A 17458-nucleotide genomic window follows, 5' to 3' on the forward strand; every position below is an offset into this window, starting at 1 on the left:
ATCTCTACCTTTACCACAATTATTACAGATCTACAAATAGCAGTGTTGTGATTTGATAATTATGCTCAATATTGTTTGGTAATCTGTATATTGGAAAATCGCTTCGACAGATATTTTGCTCAGTGGGGAGGAAGGACGGGGGCGGAGGAGAGGGGGGGGGGGTAGTGACAACTTATTATTACATTTTTATTTGTTCCCGCATATGGGAAAATCGCGTCGACCAATATTTCGCTTGGTTGGGGGGGGGGAGGGGTTAAAGGAGCTTTAATTCTTTTGTTTATGCAACACAACCCCTCCCCAACCCTTGAGCAAAAAAAAAAAAAAAAAAGTGAGGTGGGTTTAACCCCCCCCCCCCCCCCCCCCCCCCCCCCATGTGTTCGCGACTCATGTAGAGCCCCAGACTCAGTGTTATTGGAGACTTACAGTTTTCGACATTCTTTTATTGATTGACACTGTAGCTTGATTCACACTTTTGTTATTTTGGAAGATAGAATGATTCTTAGAGCAAAGTTTGTTCGTCAGTTCCTCGCTTTGAATCAACTAATAAAGGTCAATGAACTAAAATTAACATTGTGACTTTTCATCGGGGATCGAATGGAATGGAAATGCGAAGCTTGAGTTGAAAGGTAGGAGGTTTGAAGAAATCTTACCTCCGTCACAGGTTAAATTAGCTGGACAGGTGCATGTACCGGACTCACAAGTCTCTTCGTGTCGGCAACCCGCGTTATCGGTACAGATGACTGTAAAGAACCAATGGCAATTGTGAACAAGTATGAGATTGTCTGTATTTAAGTTCTTTTATTTACAATAAAAACGACTAAAAAGAACCTGAACACGATGATGATGGTGATAATCTTAAAGATAACTGTATTGATAACGACTGTGATGATGATGAATTAAGACGAATACAATGTCATTTTTACTAATTTTATACTATTCAGTTCTAAGTTTCAAACCGAGTCGCTGTCCCGTTTTTGTTCTAGATATGAACATAACTTCAGGACAAAGTAAAAACGGTCTACTATCGTCATTGACATTTATAAAATGGCTCTAGTATTTTAAGCATCGTGATTGGTCAATACGCTCGGTTTCTTCAGATGGTTCGCACTGTCAACTCGCCGCAAGCGGCTCGTTCACAGAGCGGCACCAATCTAAAGAAACCTCGCGCGTACTGCATTCACCGCTATTGCACTCTGGGACGTGCGTTATTTGTATATCATTGAGCAGTTTCGGACTATTTGAGGCGATAAGTGTACCAAGTTTCAAAGGGATAGACCTTAACGTTTTTACATGTATAACCTTTTGTGTGTAATTAAATTACTAAAGGTCCAAAACATTCAAAAGCATGCGGAAACAATCCTTTGATAATTAACTTTGCAGAAAACAAAACAAAACAAAACACACAATTTGTAAATAGTTCTTGTTGTATATCATAATGTAATTGATAAGACGAAAAGATGAGATCAGAGTAATATGTTGTGATTTGATAATTATGCTCAATATTGTTTGGTAATCTGTATATTGGAAAATCGCTTCGACTGATATTTTGCTCAGTGGGGAGAAAGGACGGGGGCGGAGGAGAGGGGGGGGGGGGGGTAGTGACAACTTATTATTACATTTTTATTTGTTCCCGCATATGGGAAAATCGCGTCGACCAATATTTCGCTTGGTTGGGGGGGGGGGAGGGGTTAAAGGAGCTTTAATTCTTTTGTTTATGCAGCACAACCCCTCCCCAACCCTTGAGCAAAAAAAAAAAAAAAAGTGAGGTGGGTTTAACCCCCCCCCCCCCCCCCCCCCAACCATGTGTTCGCGACTGATGTAGAGCCCCAGACTCAGTGTTATTGGAGACTTACAGTTTTCGACATTCTTTTATTGATTGACACTGTAGCTTGATTCACACTTTTGTTATTTTGGAAGATAGAATGATTCTTAGAGCAAAGTTTGTTCGTCAGTTCCTCGCTTTGAATCAACTAATAAAGGTCAATGAACTAAAATTAACATTGTGACTTTTCATCGGGGATCGAATGGAATGGAAATGCGAAGCCTGAGTTGAAAGGTAGGAGGTTTGAAGAAATCTTACCTCCGTCACAGGTTAAATTAGCTGGACAGGTGCATGTACCCGACTCACAAGTCTCTTCGTATCGGCAGCCCGCGTTATCGGTACAGTTGACTGTAAATAACCAATGGCAATTGTGAACAAGTATGAGATGGTCTGTATTTAAGTTCTTTTATTGACAATAAAAACGACTAAAAAGAACCTGAATACGATGATGATGGTGATAATCCTAAAGATAACTGTATTAATAACGACTGTGATGATGATAAATTACGACAACTACAATGTCATTTTTACTAATTTTATATTATTCAGTTCTAAGTTTCAAACCGAGTCGCTGTCCCGTTTTTGTTCTAGATATGAACATAACTTCAGGACAAAGTAAAAACGGTCTACTATCGTCATTGACATTCATTGAGCAGTTTCGGACTATTTGAGGCGATAAGTGTACCAAGATTCAAAGGGATAGACCTTGACGTTTTTACATGTATAACCTTTTGTGTGTAATTAAATTACTAAAGGTCCAAAACATTCAAAAGCATGCGGAAACAATCCTTTGATAATTAACTTTGCAGAAAACAAAACAAAACAAAACACATAATTTGTAAATAGTTCTTGTTGTATATCATAATTTAATTGATAAGACGAAAAGATGAGATCAGAGTAATATGTTGTGATTTGATAATTATGCTCAATATTGTTTGGTAATCTGTATATTGGAAAATCGCTTCGACTGATATTTTGCTCAGTGGGGAGGAAGAACGGTGGCGGAGGAGAGGGGGGGGGGTAGTGACAACTTATTATTACATTTTTGTTTGTTCCCGCATATGGGAAAATCGCGTCGACCAATATTTCGCTTGGTTGGTTGGGGGAGGGTTAAAGGAGCATTTATTATTTTTCATGCAGCACAACCCCTCCCCAACCCTTGAGCAAAAAAAAATTAAAAAAGTGAGGTGGGTTTAACCCCCCCCCCCCCCCAACCATGTGTTCGCGACTGATGTAGAGCCCCAGACTCAGTGTTATTAGAGACTTACAGTTTTCGACATTCTTCTATTGATTGACACTGTAGCTTGATTCACACTTTTGTTATTTTGGAAGATAGAATGTTTTTTGGAGCAAAGTTTGTTCGTCAGTTCCTCGCTTTGAATCTACAATAAAGGCCATTGAATTAAAAATTAACATTGTGACTTTTCATTGGTGATCGAATGGGGATGCGAAGCCTGAGTTGAAAGGTAGGAGGTTTAAAGAAATCTTACCTCCGTCACAGGTTAAATTAGCTGGACAGGTGCACGTACCCGACTCACAAGTCTTTCCGTTCTCGCAACCCGCGTCAACGGTACAGGTGACTGTAAAGAACCAATGACAATTGTGAACAAGTATGAGATGGTCTGTATTTAAGTTCTTTTAATGACAATACAAACGACTGAAAAGAACCTGAACACGATGATGATGGTGATAATCATCAAGATTACTGTATTGATAACGACTGTGATGATGATAAATTACGACAACTACAATGTCATTTTTACTAATTTTATACTATTCAGTTCTAAGTTTCAAACCGAGTCGCTGTCCCGTTTTTGTTCTAGATATGAACATAACTTCAGGACAAAGTAAAAACGGTCTACTATCGTCATTGACATTCATTGAGCAGTTTCGGACTATTTGAGGCGATAAGTGTACCAAGATTCAAAGGGATAGACCTTGACGTTTTTACATGTATAACCTTTTGTGTGTAATTAAATTACTAAAGGTCCAAAACATTCAAAAGCATGCGGAAACAATCCTTTGATAATTAACTTTGCAGAAAACAAAACAAAACAAAACACACAATTTGTAAATAGTTCTTGTTGTGTATCATAATGTAATTGATAAGACGAAAAGTTGAGATCAGTGTAATATGTTGTGATTTGATAATTATGCTCAATATTGTTTGGTAATCTGTATATTGGAAAATCGCTTCGACTGATATTTTGCTCAGTGGGGAGGAAGGACGGTGGCGGAGGAGAGGGGGGGGGGGAATGACAACTTATTATTACATTTTTATTTGTTCCCGCATATGGGAAAATTGCGTCGACCAATATTTCGCTTGGTTGGGGGGGGAGGGGTTAAAGGAGCTTTAATTCTTTTGTTTATGCAGCACAACCCCTCCCCAACCCTTGAGCAAAAAAAAAAAAGTGAGGTGGGTTTAACCCCCCCCCCCCCCCCCCCTCCCCCCCAACCATGTGTTCGCGACTGATGTAGAGCCCCAGACTCAGTGTTATTGGAGACTTACAGTTTTCGACATTCTTTTATTGATTGACACTGTAGCTTGATTCACACTTTTGTTATTTTGGAAGATAGAATGTTTTTTGGAGCAAAGTTTGTTCGTCAGTTCCTCGCTTTGAATCTACAATAAAGGCCATTGAATTAAAAATTAACATTGTGACTTTTCATTGGTGAACGAATGGGGATGCGAAGCCTGAGTTGAAAGGTAGGAGGTTTAAAGAAATCTTACCTCCGTCACAGGTTAAATTAGCTGGACAGGTGCACGTACCCGACTCACAAGTCTTTCCGTTCTCGCAACCCGCGTCAACGGTACAGGTGACTGTAAAGAACCAATGACAATTGTGAACAAGTATGAGATGGTCTGTATTTAAGTTCTTTTAATGACAATACAAACGACTGAAAAGAACCTGAACACGATGATGATGGTGATAATCATAAAGATTACTGTATTGATAACGACTGTGATGATGATAAATTACGACAACTACAATGTCATTTTTACTAATTTTATACTATTCAGTTCTAAGTTTCAAACCGAGTCGCTGTCCCGTTTTTGTTCTAGATATGAACATAACTTCAGGACAAAGTAAAAACGGTCTACCTTAGTCATTGACATTCACCGAGCAGTTTCGGACTATTTGAGGCGATAAGTGTACCAAGTTTCAAAGGGATAGACCTTGACGTTTTTACATGTATAACCTTTTGTGTGTAATTAAATTACTAAAGGTCCAAAACATTCAAAAGCATGCGGAAACAATCCTTTGATAATTAACTTTGCAGAAAATAAAACAAAACAAAACACACAATTTGTAAATAGTTCTTGTTGTGTATCATAATGTAATTGATAAGACGAAAAGTTGAGATCAGAGTAATATGTTGTGATTTGATAATTATGCTCAATATTGTTTGGTAATCTGTATATTGGAAAATCGCTTCGACTGATATTTTGCTCAGTGGGGAGGAAGGACGGTGGCGGAGGAGAGGGGGGGGGGAATGACAACTTATTATTACATTTTTATTTGTTCCCGCATATGGGAAAATCGCGTCGACCAATATTTCGCTTGGTTGGGGGGGGGAGGGGTTAAAGGAGCTTTAATTCTTTTGTTTATGCAGCACAACCCCTCCCCAACCCTTGAGCAAAAAAAAAAAAAAAGTGAGGTGGGTTTAACCCCCCCCCCCCCCCCTCCCCCCCCCCCCAACCATGTGTTCGCGACTGATGTAGAGTCCCAGACTCAGTGTTATTGGAGACTTACAGTTTTCGACATTCTTTTATTGATTGACACTGTAGCTTGATTCACACTTTTGTTATTTTTTAAGATAGAATGATTCTTAGAGCAAAGTTTGTTCGTCAGTTCCTCGCTTTGAATCAACTAATAAAGGTCAATGAACTAAAATTAACATTGTGACTTTTCATCGGGGATCGAATGGAATGGAAATGCGAAGCTTGAGTTGAAAGGTAGGAGGTTTGAAGAAATCTTACCTCCGTCACAGGTTAAATTAGCTGGACAGGTGCATGTACCCGACTCACAAGTCTCTTCGTATCGGCAGCCCGCGTTATCGGTACAGTTGACTGTAAAGAACCAATGGCAATTGTGAACAAGTATGAGATGGTCTGTATTTAAGTTCTTTTATTGACAATAAAAACGACTAAAAAGAACCTGAATACGATGATGATGGTGATAATCCTAAAGATAACTGTATTGATAACGACTGTGATGATGATGAATTACGACAACTACAATGTCATTTTTACTAATTTTATATATTCAGTTCTAAGTTTCAAACCGAGTCGCTGTCCCGTTTTTGTTCTAGATATGAACATAACTTCAGGACAAAGTAAAAATGGTCTACTATCGTCATTGACATTCATTGAGCAGTTTCGGACTATTTGAGGCGATAAGTGTACCAAGTTTCAAAGGGATAGACCTTAACGTTTTTACATGTATAACCTTTTGTGTGTAATTAAATTACTAAAGGTCCGAAACATTCAAAAGCATGCGGAAACAATCCTTTGATAATTAACTTTGCAGAAAACAAAACAAAACAAAACACACAATTTGTAAATAGTTCTTGTTGTGTATCATAATGTAATTGATAAGACGAAAAGATGAGATCAGAGTAATATGTTGTGATTTGATAATTATGCTCAATATTGTTTGGTAATCTGTATATTGGAAAATCGCTTCGACTGATATTTTGCTCAGTGGGGAGGAAGGACGGGGGCGGAGGGAGGGGGGGGGGTTGTGACAACTTATTATTACATTTTTGTTTGTTCCCGCATATGGGAAAATCGCGTCGACCAATATTTCGCTTGGTTGGTTGGGGTAGGGGTTAAAGGAGCATTTATTATTTTTCATGCAGCACAACCCCTCCCCAACCCTTGAGCAAAAAAAAAATTAAAAAGTGAGGTGGGTTTAACCCCCCCCCCCCCCCCCCAACCATGTGTTCGCGACTGATGTAGAGCCCCAGACTCAGTGTTATTAGAGACTTACAGTTTTCGACATTCTTCTACTGATTGACACTGTAGCTTGATTCACACTTTTGTTATTTTGGAAGATAGAATGATTCTTAGAGCAAAGTTTGTTCGTCAGTTCCTCGCTTTGAATCAACTAATAAAGGTCAATGAACTAAAATTAACATTGTGACTTTTCATCGGGGATCGAATGGAATGGAAATGCGAAGCCTGAGTTGAAAGGTAGGAGGTTTGAAGAAATCTTACCTCCGTCACAGGTTAAATTAGCTGGACAGGTGCATGTACCCGACTCACAAGTCTCTTCGTATCGGCAGCCCGCGTTATCGGTACAGTTGACTGTAAAGAACCAATGACAATTGTGAACAAGTATGAGATGGTCTGTATTTAAGTTCTTTTATTGACAATAAAAACGACTAAAAAGAACCTGAATACGATGATGATGGTGATAATCCTAAAGATAACTGTATTGATAACGACTGTGATGATGATGAATTACGACGACTACAATGTCATTTTTACTAATTTTATACTATTCAGTTCTAAGTTTCAAACCGAGTCGCTGTCCCGTTTTTGTTCTAGATATGAACATAACTTCAGGACAAAGTAAAAACGGTCTACCTTAGTCATTGACATTCACCGAGCAGTTTCGGACTATTTGAGGCGATAAGTGTACCAAGATTCAAAGGGATAGACCTTGACGTTTTTACATGTATAACCTTTTGTGTGTAATTAAATTACTAAAGGTCCAAAACATTCAAAAGCATGCGGAAACAATCCTTTGATAATTAACTTTGCAGAAAACAAAACAAAACAAAACACACAATTTGTAAATAGTTCTTGTTGTGTATCATAATGTAATTGATAAGACGAAAAGTTGAGATCAGTGTAATATGTTGTGATTTGATAATTATGCTCAATATTGTTTGGTAATCTGTATATTGGAAAATCGCTTCGACTGATATTTTGCTCAGTGGGGAGGAAGGACGGTGGCGGAGGAGAGGGGGGGGGGAATGACAACTTATTATTACATTTTTATTTGTTCCCGCATATGGGAAAATTGCGTCGACCAATATTTCGCTTGGTTGGGGGGGGGGAGGGGTTAAAGGAGCTTTAATTCTTTTGTTTATGCAGCACAACCCCTCCCCAACCCTTGAGCAAAAAAAAAAAAAAGTGAGGTGGGTTTAACCCCCCCCCCCCCCCCCTCCCCCCCAACCATGTGTTCGCGACTGATGTAGAGCCCCAGACTCAGTGTTATTGGAGACTTACAGTTTTCGACATTCTTTTATTGATTGACACTGTAGCTTGATTCACACTTTTGTTATTTTGGAAGATAGAATGTTTTTTGGAGCAAAGTTTGTTCGTCAGTTCCTCGCTTTGAATCTACAATAAAGGCCATTGAATTAAAAATTAACATTGTGACTTTTCATTGGTGAACGAATGGGGATGCGAAGCCTGAGTTGAAAGGTAGGAGGTTTAAAGAAATCTTACCTCCGTCACAGGTTAAATTAGCTGGACAGGTGCACGTACCCGACTCACAAGTCTTTCCGTTCTCGCAACCCGCGTCAACGGTACAGGTGACTGTAAAGAACCAATGACAATTGTGAACAAGTATGAGATGGTCTGTATTTAAGTTCTTTTAATGACAATACAAACGACTGAAAAGAACCTGAACACGATGATGATGGTGATAATCATAAAGATTACTGTATTGATAACGACTGTGATGATGATAAATTACGACAACTACAATGTCATTTTTACTAATTTTATACTATTCAGTTCTAAGTTTCAAACCGAGTCGCTGTCCCGTTTTTGTTCTAGATATGAACATAACTTCAGGACAAAGTAAAAACGGTCTACCTTAGTCATTGACATTCACCGAGCAGTTTCGGACTATTTGAGGCGATAAGTGTACCAAGTTTCAAAGGGATAGACCTTGACGTTTTTACATGTATAACCTTTTGTGTGTAATTAAATTACTAAAGGTCCAAAACATTCAAAAGCATGCGGAAACAATCCTTTGATAATTAACTTTGCAGAAAATAAAACAAAACAAAACACACAATTTGTAAATAGTTCTTGTTGTGTATCATAATGTAATTGATAAGACGAAAAGTTGAGATCAGAGTAATATGTTGTGATTTGATAATTATGCTCAATATTGTTTGGTAATCTGTATATTGGAAAATCGCTTCGACTGATATTTTGCTCAGTGGGGAGGAAGGACGGTGGCGGAGGAGAGGGGGGGGGGGGGAATGACAACTTATTATTACATTTTTATTTGTTCCCGCATATGGGAAAATCGCGTCGACCAATATTTCGCTTGGTTGGGGGGGGGGAGGGGTTAAAGGAGCTTTAATTCTTTTGTTTATGCAGCACAACCCCTCCCCAACCCTTGAGCAAAAAAAAAAAAAAAGTGAGGTGGGTTTAACCCCCCCCCCCCCCTCCCCCCCCCCCCCCCCCAACCATGTGTTCGCGACTGATGTAGAGTCCCAGACTCAGTGTTATTGGAGACTTACAGTTTTCGACATTCTTTTATTGATTGACACTGTAGCTTGATTCACACTTTTGTTATTTTTAAGATAGAATGATTCTTAGAGCAAAGTTTGTTCGTCAGTTCCTCGCTTTGAATCAACTAATAAAGGTCAATGAACTAAAATTAACATTGTGACTTTTCATCGGGGATCGAATGGAATGGAAATGCGAAGCTTGAGTTGAAAGGTAGGAGGTTTGAAGAAATCTTACCTCCGTCACAGGTTAAATTAGCTGGACAGGTGCATGTACCCGACTCACAAGTCTCTTCGTATCGGCAGCCCGCGTTATCGGTACAGTTGACTGTAAAGAACCAATGGCAATTGTGAACAAGTATGAGATGGTCTGTATTTAAGTTCTTTTATTGACAATAAAAACGACTAAAAAGAACCTGAATACGATGATGATGGTGATAATCCTAAAGATAACTGTATTGATAACGACTGTGATGATGATGAATTACGACAACTACAATGTCATTTTTACTAATTTTATATTATTCAGTTCTAAGTTTCAAACCGAGTCGCTGTCCCGTTTTTGTTCTAGATATGAACATAACTTCAGGACAAAGTAAAAATGGTCTACTATCGTCATTGACATTCATTGAGCAGTTTCGGACTATTTGAGGCGATAAGTGTACCAAGTTTCAAAGGGATAGACCTTAACGTTTTTACATGTATAACCTTTTGTGTGTAATTAAATTACTAAAGGTCCGAAACATTCAAAAGCATGCGGAAACAATCCTTTGATAATTAACTTTGCAGAAAACAAAACAAAACAAAACACACAATTTGTAAATAGTTCTTGTTGTGTATCATAATGTAATTGATAAGACGAAAAGATGAGATCAGAGTAATATGTTGTGATTTGATAATTATGCTCAATATTGTTTGGTAATCTGTACAGGCGCGGATCCAGGATTTCTTAGGGGGGGGCCCAAATTTGAAATTATGCGAGCCAAATATTGGTACGTAATGGCGACCAACAGTGACGTCATGCGGGGGCGGGGGGGGGGGGTCGGTGAAGGGGGGGGGCGAGTTACCCCCTCCCAGGCTTTGAAGTTTCATTATATTATTAGAGAAAGAAGACGATTCGTTGTACCGTTCTCGAAAATAATTCTCGTCTGAATTTAGTTTCTTTCCCTCCCGCGCGAAGCGCGGAAAATTTTACGATTTGTTAAATTATTAGAGAAAGAAGACGATTCGTTGTAGAGTTCTCGACTCTTAATCCTTGTCTAAATTCAGTCCCCCCCCCCCCCCCCTCCCCCTCCAGCGCGAAGCGCGGAAGCTTTTACGTTTCATTAAATCATTAGAGAAAGAAAACAATTCGTTGTACAGTTCTCGACTCTTAATCCTTGTCTAAATTCAGTCCCCCTCCCCCTCCTGCGCGAAGCGCGGAAGCTTTGACGTTTTATTCAACTATTAAAGAAAGAAGACGATTCGTTGTACCGTTCTCGACCCTTTGTCCTCGTCTGATTTCAGTTCCCCCCCCCCCTTTCCGCGCGAAGCGCGGAAGCTTTTAAGATTCATTAAATCATTAGAGAAAGAAAACTATTCGTTGTACAGTTTTCGACTCTTAATCCTTGTCTAAAATCAGTCCCCCCCCCCCTCCCCCTCCTGCGCCTAGCGCGGAAGCTTCTACGTTGCATTAAATCATTAGAGAAAGAAGACAATTCGTTGTACCGTTCTGGACTCTTAATCCTCGTCTGAATTCAGTCCCCCCCCCCCTCCCGCGCGAAGGGCAGAGGCTCTTACGTTTCAATAAATCATTAGAGGAAGAAAACGATTCGTTGTACAGTTCTCGACTCTTAATCCTTGTCTAAAATTAGTCCCCGTCCCCCTCCCCCTCCTGCGCGAAGCGCGGAAGCTTCTACGTTTTATTAAATCATTAGAGAAAAATGAAGATTCGTTGTACAGTTATTGACTCTTAATCCTCGTCTGAATTCAGGTCCCCCCCCCCCCCTCTCGCGCAAAGCGCGGAAGCTTTTAATCTTCATTTAATCGTTAGAGAAGAAGACGATTCATTGTACCGTTCTCGAAAATAAACCTCATCGGAATTTAGTTTCACCTCCATCCCGCGCGAAGCGCAGTAGCTATTACGTTTCATTAAATCATTAAAGATTCGTATTACCGTTCTCGCCTCTGAATCTTCGTCTGAATTCAGCCCCCCCCCCCCCCCTCCCCTCCTGCGCGAGGCTTTGACGTTTTATTATTAGAGAAAGAAAACGATGCGTTGTACCGTTCTCTATACTCTTAATCCTTGTCTGAATTTCAAAATGTTCTTTGTCTGCTCCTTTTTCTTCCTACGTCCTCTTTCGATTGGAGGGGGGACCGCCCCCCCCCCCCTATGGCTACGCGCCTGTGGTCAGATAAACACATCTTGATACCTTGTCCGACCCCGCAAGCTCAGGGGTTTAAGGCAATAAATTACGATCAGATAAGCATTCAGGGGCCCGCCTTAGGGCCCCTGGTGGGGTCGAGACGGCGGAGCCGGCCCCGGAAGCTCAGGGGTTTTAAGCGTTTAATAAAGGTCAGATGAGCATATTTTGATGCCTCATTATTTTGTTAACACTGGCAGTTAACTATTCTCACTTTCTTGCTCTCATTCTATTTTATTTCTCTTTAATATACTTTGTCAAGAAAAGTGGGGGAGGGGGGGGGGGACTCGAGGTTCTCGATCCCCGCCGTACCTCGGGCCCTGACATGTACGAATCTCAAGAATCATATTTTTTGCCTGGTTGTAAATTTAGGAATTTGTCATTTTTCAACAAACACATACAAACGTATAATTTACTAAAAAGTGAGGAAAAATTTCGGAAATTATGTCATTTCAGCATTATTTGTAATCCACCGTTGTGGAATTAGAAATAAACCACGTTTGAATTTGATTTCCCCCAAGCCCCCCCCCCCCCCCCCCCCTCTATCAGTACGCCAGTATCTCCTCTTTTCCTTTTTTCTTTCCCCTTCCTTCCTTCTCTCTTATTTTTTTTTTGATGGGGCGGGGGGGGGGGACAGCCTGGGAGGCAAGGCCCTTTCGCCCCCTGATCTCCTTCTTCCCCCTTTTCTTTTCTTCTTCCTCTTCTTTCTTTCCCTTTCCCTTCTTTTCCTTTCTTTCTTTTTTTTTTTTTTTTTTGCGGGGGGGGGGGGGGGGCCAAGGCCCGCTCGGCCCCCCCCCCCTGGATCCGCGCCTGATCTGTATATTGGAAAATCGCTTCGACTGATATTTTGCTCAGTGGGGAGGAAGGACGGGGGCGGAGGGAGGGGGGGGGGTTGTGACAACTTATTATTACATTTTTGTTTGTTCCCGCATATGGGAAAATCGCGTCGACCAATATTTCGCTTGGTTGGTTGGGGTAGGGGTTAAAGGAGCATTTATTATTTTTCATGCAGCACAACCCCTCCCCAACCCTTGAGCAAAAAAAAATTAAAAAAGTGAGGTGGGTTTAACCCCCCCCCCCCCCCCCCCCCCCCCCCCCACCATGTGTTCGCGACTGATGTAGAGCCCCAGACTCAGTGTTATTAGAGACTTACAGTTTTCGACATTCTTCTACTGATTGACACTGTAGCTTGATTCACACTTTTGTTATTTTGGAAGATAGAATGATTCTTAGAGCAAAGTTTGTTCGTCAGTTCCTCGCTTTGAATCAACTAATAAAGGTCAATGAACTAAAATTAACATTGTGACTTTTCATCGGGGATCGAATGGAATGGAAATGCGAAGCCTGAGTTGAAAGGTAGGAGGTTTGAAGAAATCTTACCTCCGTCACAGGTTAAATTAGCTGGACAGGTGCATGTACCCGACTCACAAGTCTCTTCGTATCGGCAGCCCGCGTTATCGGTACAGTTGACTGTAAAGAACCAATGACAATTGTGAACAAGTATGAGATGGTCTGTATTTAAGTTCTTTTATTGACAATAAAAACGACTAAAAAGAACCTGAATACGATGATGATGGTGATAATCCTAAAGATAACTGTATTGATAACGACTGTGATGATGATGAATTACGACGACTACAATGTCATTTTTACTAATTTTATACTATTCAGTTCTAAGTTTCAAACCGAGTCGCTGTCCCGTTTTTTTCTAGATATGAACATAACTTCAGGACAAAGTAAAAATGGTCTACTATCGTCATTGACATTCATTGAGCAGTTTCGGACTATTGGAGGCGATAAGTGTACCAAGATTCAAAGGGATAGACCGTGCCGTTTTTACATGTATAACCTTTTGTGTGTAATTGAATTACTTAAAGTCAAAAATATTCAAAAGCATTTGGAAAACATCCTTTAATAATTACTTTTACAGAAATAATGACGGTTTTGACAATGTGAAAGCCTTTGATACTGTAAATCATAACATACTGTTAAAGAAATTGGAAGTGATGGGTTTGGATTCGGCATGTGTTAAATGGTTTAGATCATATTTAACTAATCGTCATCAAGTGGTAACTATGCAGAAGGTAATATCTGATTCCCAGCCTATTAAATGCGGGGTTCCACAAGGGAGCATTTTAGGCCCCATTCTCTTATGTGTTATATTAATGATATGTGTACTTGTGTTAATGATTCTAAATTACTTTTATATGATGACGATAGTGTGTTACTATATTCAGATACAAATCCTAAGTCAATTGAAGAAAAACTAAGTGCAGAATTGGCAAAATGCATCGAATGGATGACAGACAACAAGCTTAGTTTACATGTTGGAAAAACAGAAAGTATTTTATTTTGTTCGAAGGGAAAGTTTAAATATACACGTGACTTCAAGGTTACCTATAATAATCAAGTGATTGAGAGTAAAGATTCAGTAAAATATTTAGGAATAAATTTAACTAGTGATCTGTCATGGACAGGTTTGGTAGATTCAATTGCCAAAAAGGCTAATTCTCGCTTAAAATTTTTGTCTAGATACCAAACTTGTATGAACATGAAGTCGAGACGTATTTTGTGTTTTGCTTTGATACAATGTTTATGTGATTATGCTAATGCTGCTTGGTACAGTAGTCTGGGCAAGATGGATAAGAAAAAGTTAAGAATAATTCAGAATAAGATGGTAAGATTTATTAATTGCTTAGGCCCAAGAACACACGTCGGGAAAAATGAACTTGAAGAAGCAGGTATACTCTATGTAGGTCAAATGTCTAAACAACTCGTGTTACACCATGTCCATAAAATATACTACTCAGATGTAGATCATTATATTACTAATAATTTTGCTCGTGTCTCAAATATCCATGGATACGATACAAGAAATAGTCATTTTAATTTTGTTTTACCCAAGCGAAAAGGACAAATTGGAAACTCTTTTTATTTTAATGGTATCCAATTTTGGAATTCTCTCCCAAAACATGTCAAAATAGTTAAGAATTTTTCACACTTTAAAAGTGTATTAAAACAATACCTAGAGCATGAATCCCTTCAGGAACAGTAATATCAGTTATCTTAAATCACAGTTCATTATGTGTAGCGCATGTTTTTAAGTTTAATCTTGCATAATATACCGTAGATCATTGTTTGCTATAAGTTCTAGAAAGTTTTGTTGTTGTTTATGTTATATTATTTATTCGTAATATTCGTAGTAGTTATTAGTTGTGATATTTTATTCTCATGCCGTACTGTACACGTACTTTATAGGACCCCGTTGGAAATAAGCCTTTTCCGGCTTTCATGGGTTATCCTGTCAATGTATCTTCTCGTTTCGTTTTGCTTTATGTATCCATTCATTGTACTATACTTGACGAATAAAATCAATCAATCAATCAATTGAAGCAAAATAAGGCGTATGATGGGCTCTAAACAAGACGCGTGTGACCACTTATTTTTTATTTTTTTGTTTACCTCCGCAAATGGGAAAAATCGCTCAGATATTTTCACTTTGTAAACAGTTCTTGTTGTGTATCATAATGTTATTGATAATAGGAAAAGATTACATCAGAGTAATAAGTTGTGATTTATAATTATGATCAATATTATTTGGTATTCTTTACTAATTGTACATTAAAAACAATGAAATGCATATGTGACTTGAAATGATTTAAGCATCTACTTTATAGGGCCTGATATCTCAGTGCTTCTATTCAGCGTGGTGCATTGCTAGAATTTCAACGTCCTTGTTCTTTGATCCTGATATATCTTTTAGTTGTTTGATCTTTTTATGATCTATAAATTACATACCTAATGGTTAAGGATTGTCTTTGCGGGATATGCCAAAAGTCTGTTCAGGTAAATCAAAAAGGTCTATTATGCACACAGTGTAGAAAATGGGTGCATAAATCATGCGCTCATGTGTCTGACGCATTATAATCCCTCTGAAGTATTCATAGCGTGGATCTGCACATTCTGGCCCGATTCACAAAGGAAGTTTGACGACAAACCGAGGTTTATGTACGTCATAATGACGCGTTTTGACGCATTTTTTACAAACCTAGTTTGTAAAAACGCGTCGAAACGCGTCATATGACGCACGAAAACCAAGGTTTGTCGACAAACCTCCTTTGTGAATTCGGGCCGTTGTGTTTTGAAACAGTTACCCTTTTATCACAATCATCCATCATAATTGGAGAGAAGTAAACGACCGTAGAAACGGGATAGGCATTTTAATAAAAACAAGTAATCAGTCCTGTTGAATATACTCTAAATTATGTGATAAAGGTGTCAAATTTGTTCATTTGAACATCGTTAGCTTATTGAAGCATTTTGATGAAATTGGGTCTATATTATGCAATAATGATATTCACGTTTTAGCTCTAAATGAGACCGGCTTGATAATTCATTTGCAGATAGTGAAATAAGTATACCTCATTTCAATGTAATTAGAAATGATAGAGACAGAATAGGTGGAGGAGTTGTCATATACATAAATGACAATGTTACATTTGAAAAGTTAATAGTGCCTAGTTCAGTAGATCAACTTGAAGTTATTTGCATTCAGATTCGTTTAAAGCATACTTACAAAGCCTTTTATTTTTATAAATTGGTATCGACCGCCAAGTAAAACACATCTACTGGAGTCCTATGAAGAATTGTTGTTATATTTAGGAGGATTTTATACTCTTTTTTGATGAATGCTTCGAGTAATTATTATGTAAACGTACATTGTACATTGTAAAGCGCTTTGAGAGTGCCTTCGGTCCTGAAATGCGCTATAAAAGAACGAACTATTATTATTATTATTATTATATATTAATAATATTAATCGGCGATGTTAATTATAACATTGCCAAGCTCCCACTTACTTGCGATACTCGTAAATATTCACAAATTGATATATATGGTTTGTGTCAAATTAATAAATCTGTTTACACTCGAGTAACGCCTGAGTGCTCATCATTAATTGATCACATGTTAACAACTTGCCCAGACAAAGTAAGCTCTTTTGGTGTCTTACACAATGGTTTGAGTGATCATTATATGATTTACTTAGTCTGGAAAGCTCAGGTCAATCATGATGATTCTTTTGTAAATTATGTAATATTTAGACAATCTCATCAGGTAGACTTTGAAAAGTTGAATGCCGATCTTAGATCGCAGAAATGGAATGAGGTAAAAGAAGGTATTGACCTCAATAACGCTGTAAACAAATGGGAAGTAGTCTTTTTAGACACAATAGACAAATACATGCCGTTGAAGAAGAAAAGGGTACGCAAAAAACACTCCCCTAGGTTGAATGAATGTATATTTAAGCTCATGAAAGATCATGATAAAATGAAAGGTAAAGCAAAGACGAAAAAACAAAACGTTTACTGGAAACAATACAAACACTTGAGAAATAAAGTAATGTTTGAAATAAGGAGAGTAAAGAAAAAATATTTCGTTGAAAAACTAGATGCTTGTACGGATAGAGCGAAATATTGGAGAGTATTAAAAACACTAATACCCAATACGAAATCAGCTACGAATTTTCCCTTTCCTATCGATGAATGTAAAAGAGTAGCAAATGATTTAACGAACATTTTGTCGATGTTGGAAAACAATTCGATAGCAGTAAGGGTAATAAATGTATCGGTTACGAAGAGTTTGAAAGTACAGAAGCCATTGTGAGCAAAGAAAATATCTTTTCTGTTCCTGTGATTACACAGTCAGATGTTCTGAAAGAAATCTATCGATTAAAGAAAAAGATATCAGTTGG

The 17458-nt window shown here is 38.6% G+C and overlaps 1 protein-coding gene across 1 annotated transcript in view; it reads right to left on the bottom strand.

Annotated features, from left to right (window-relative positions):
* Positions 1 to 1994: 1994 nt before the first annotated feature.
* LOC105442687 (stabilin-2-like) overlaps positions 1995 to 17458 on the bottom strand; it is a 39977-nt gene continuing 24513 nt past the window's right edge. Inside the window, exons 4-11 of the mRNA XM_030999199.1 lie at positions 13087 to 13176; positions 9543 to 9632; positions 8286 to 8375; positions 7044 to 7133; positions 5805 to 5894; positions 4554 to 4643; positions 3313 to 3402; positions 1995 to 2170 (exon numbers count right to left, since the gene is read on the bottom strand). Coding sequence (XP_030855059.1) covers positions 1995 to 2170; positions 3313 to 3402; positions 4554 to 4643; positions 5805 to 5894; positions 7044 to 7133; positions 8286 to 8375; positions 9543 to 9632; positions 13087 to 13176 — 806 coding nt within the window. The remainder of the gene's footprint in view (positions 2171 to 3312; positions 3403 to 4553; positions 4644 to 5804; positions 5895 to 7043; positions 7134 to 8285; positions 8376 to 9542; positions 9633 to 13086; positions 13177 to 17458) is intronic.

The sequence above is a fragment of the Strongylocentrotus purpuratus genome, unplaced genomic scaffold (genome assembly GCF_000002235.5).
Source record: "Strongylocentrotus purpuratus isolate Spur 01 unplaced genomic scaffold, Spur_5.0 spur5_scaffold_5, whole genome shotgun sequence".
Taxonomy (NCBI): Eukaryota; Metazoa; Echinodermata; class Echinoidea; order Camarodonta; family Strongylocentrotidae; genus Strongylocentrotus; species Strongylocentrotus purpuratus.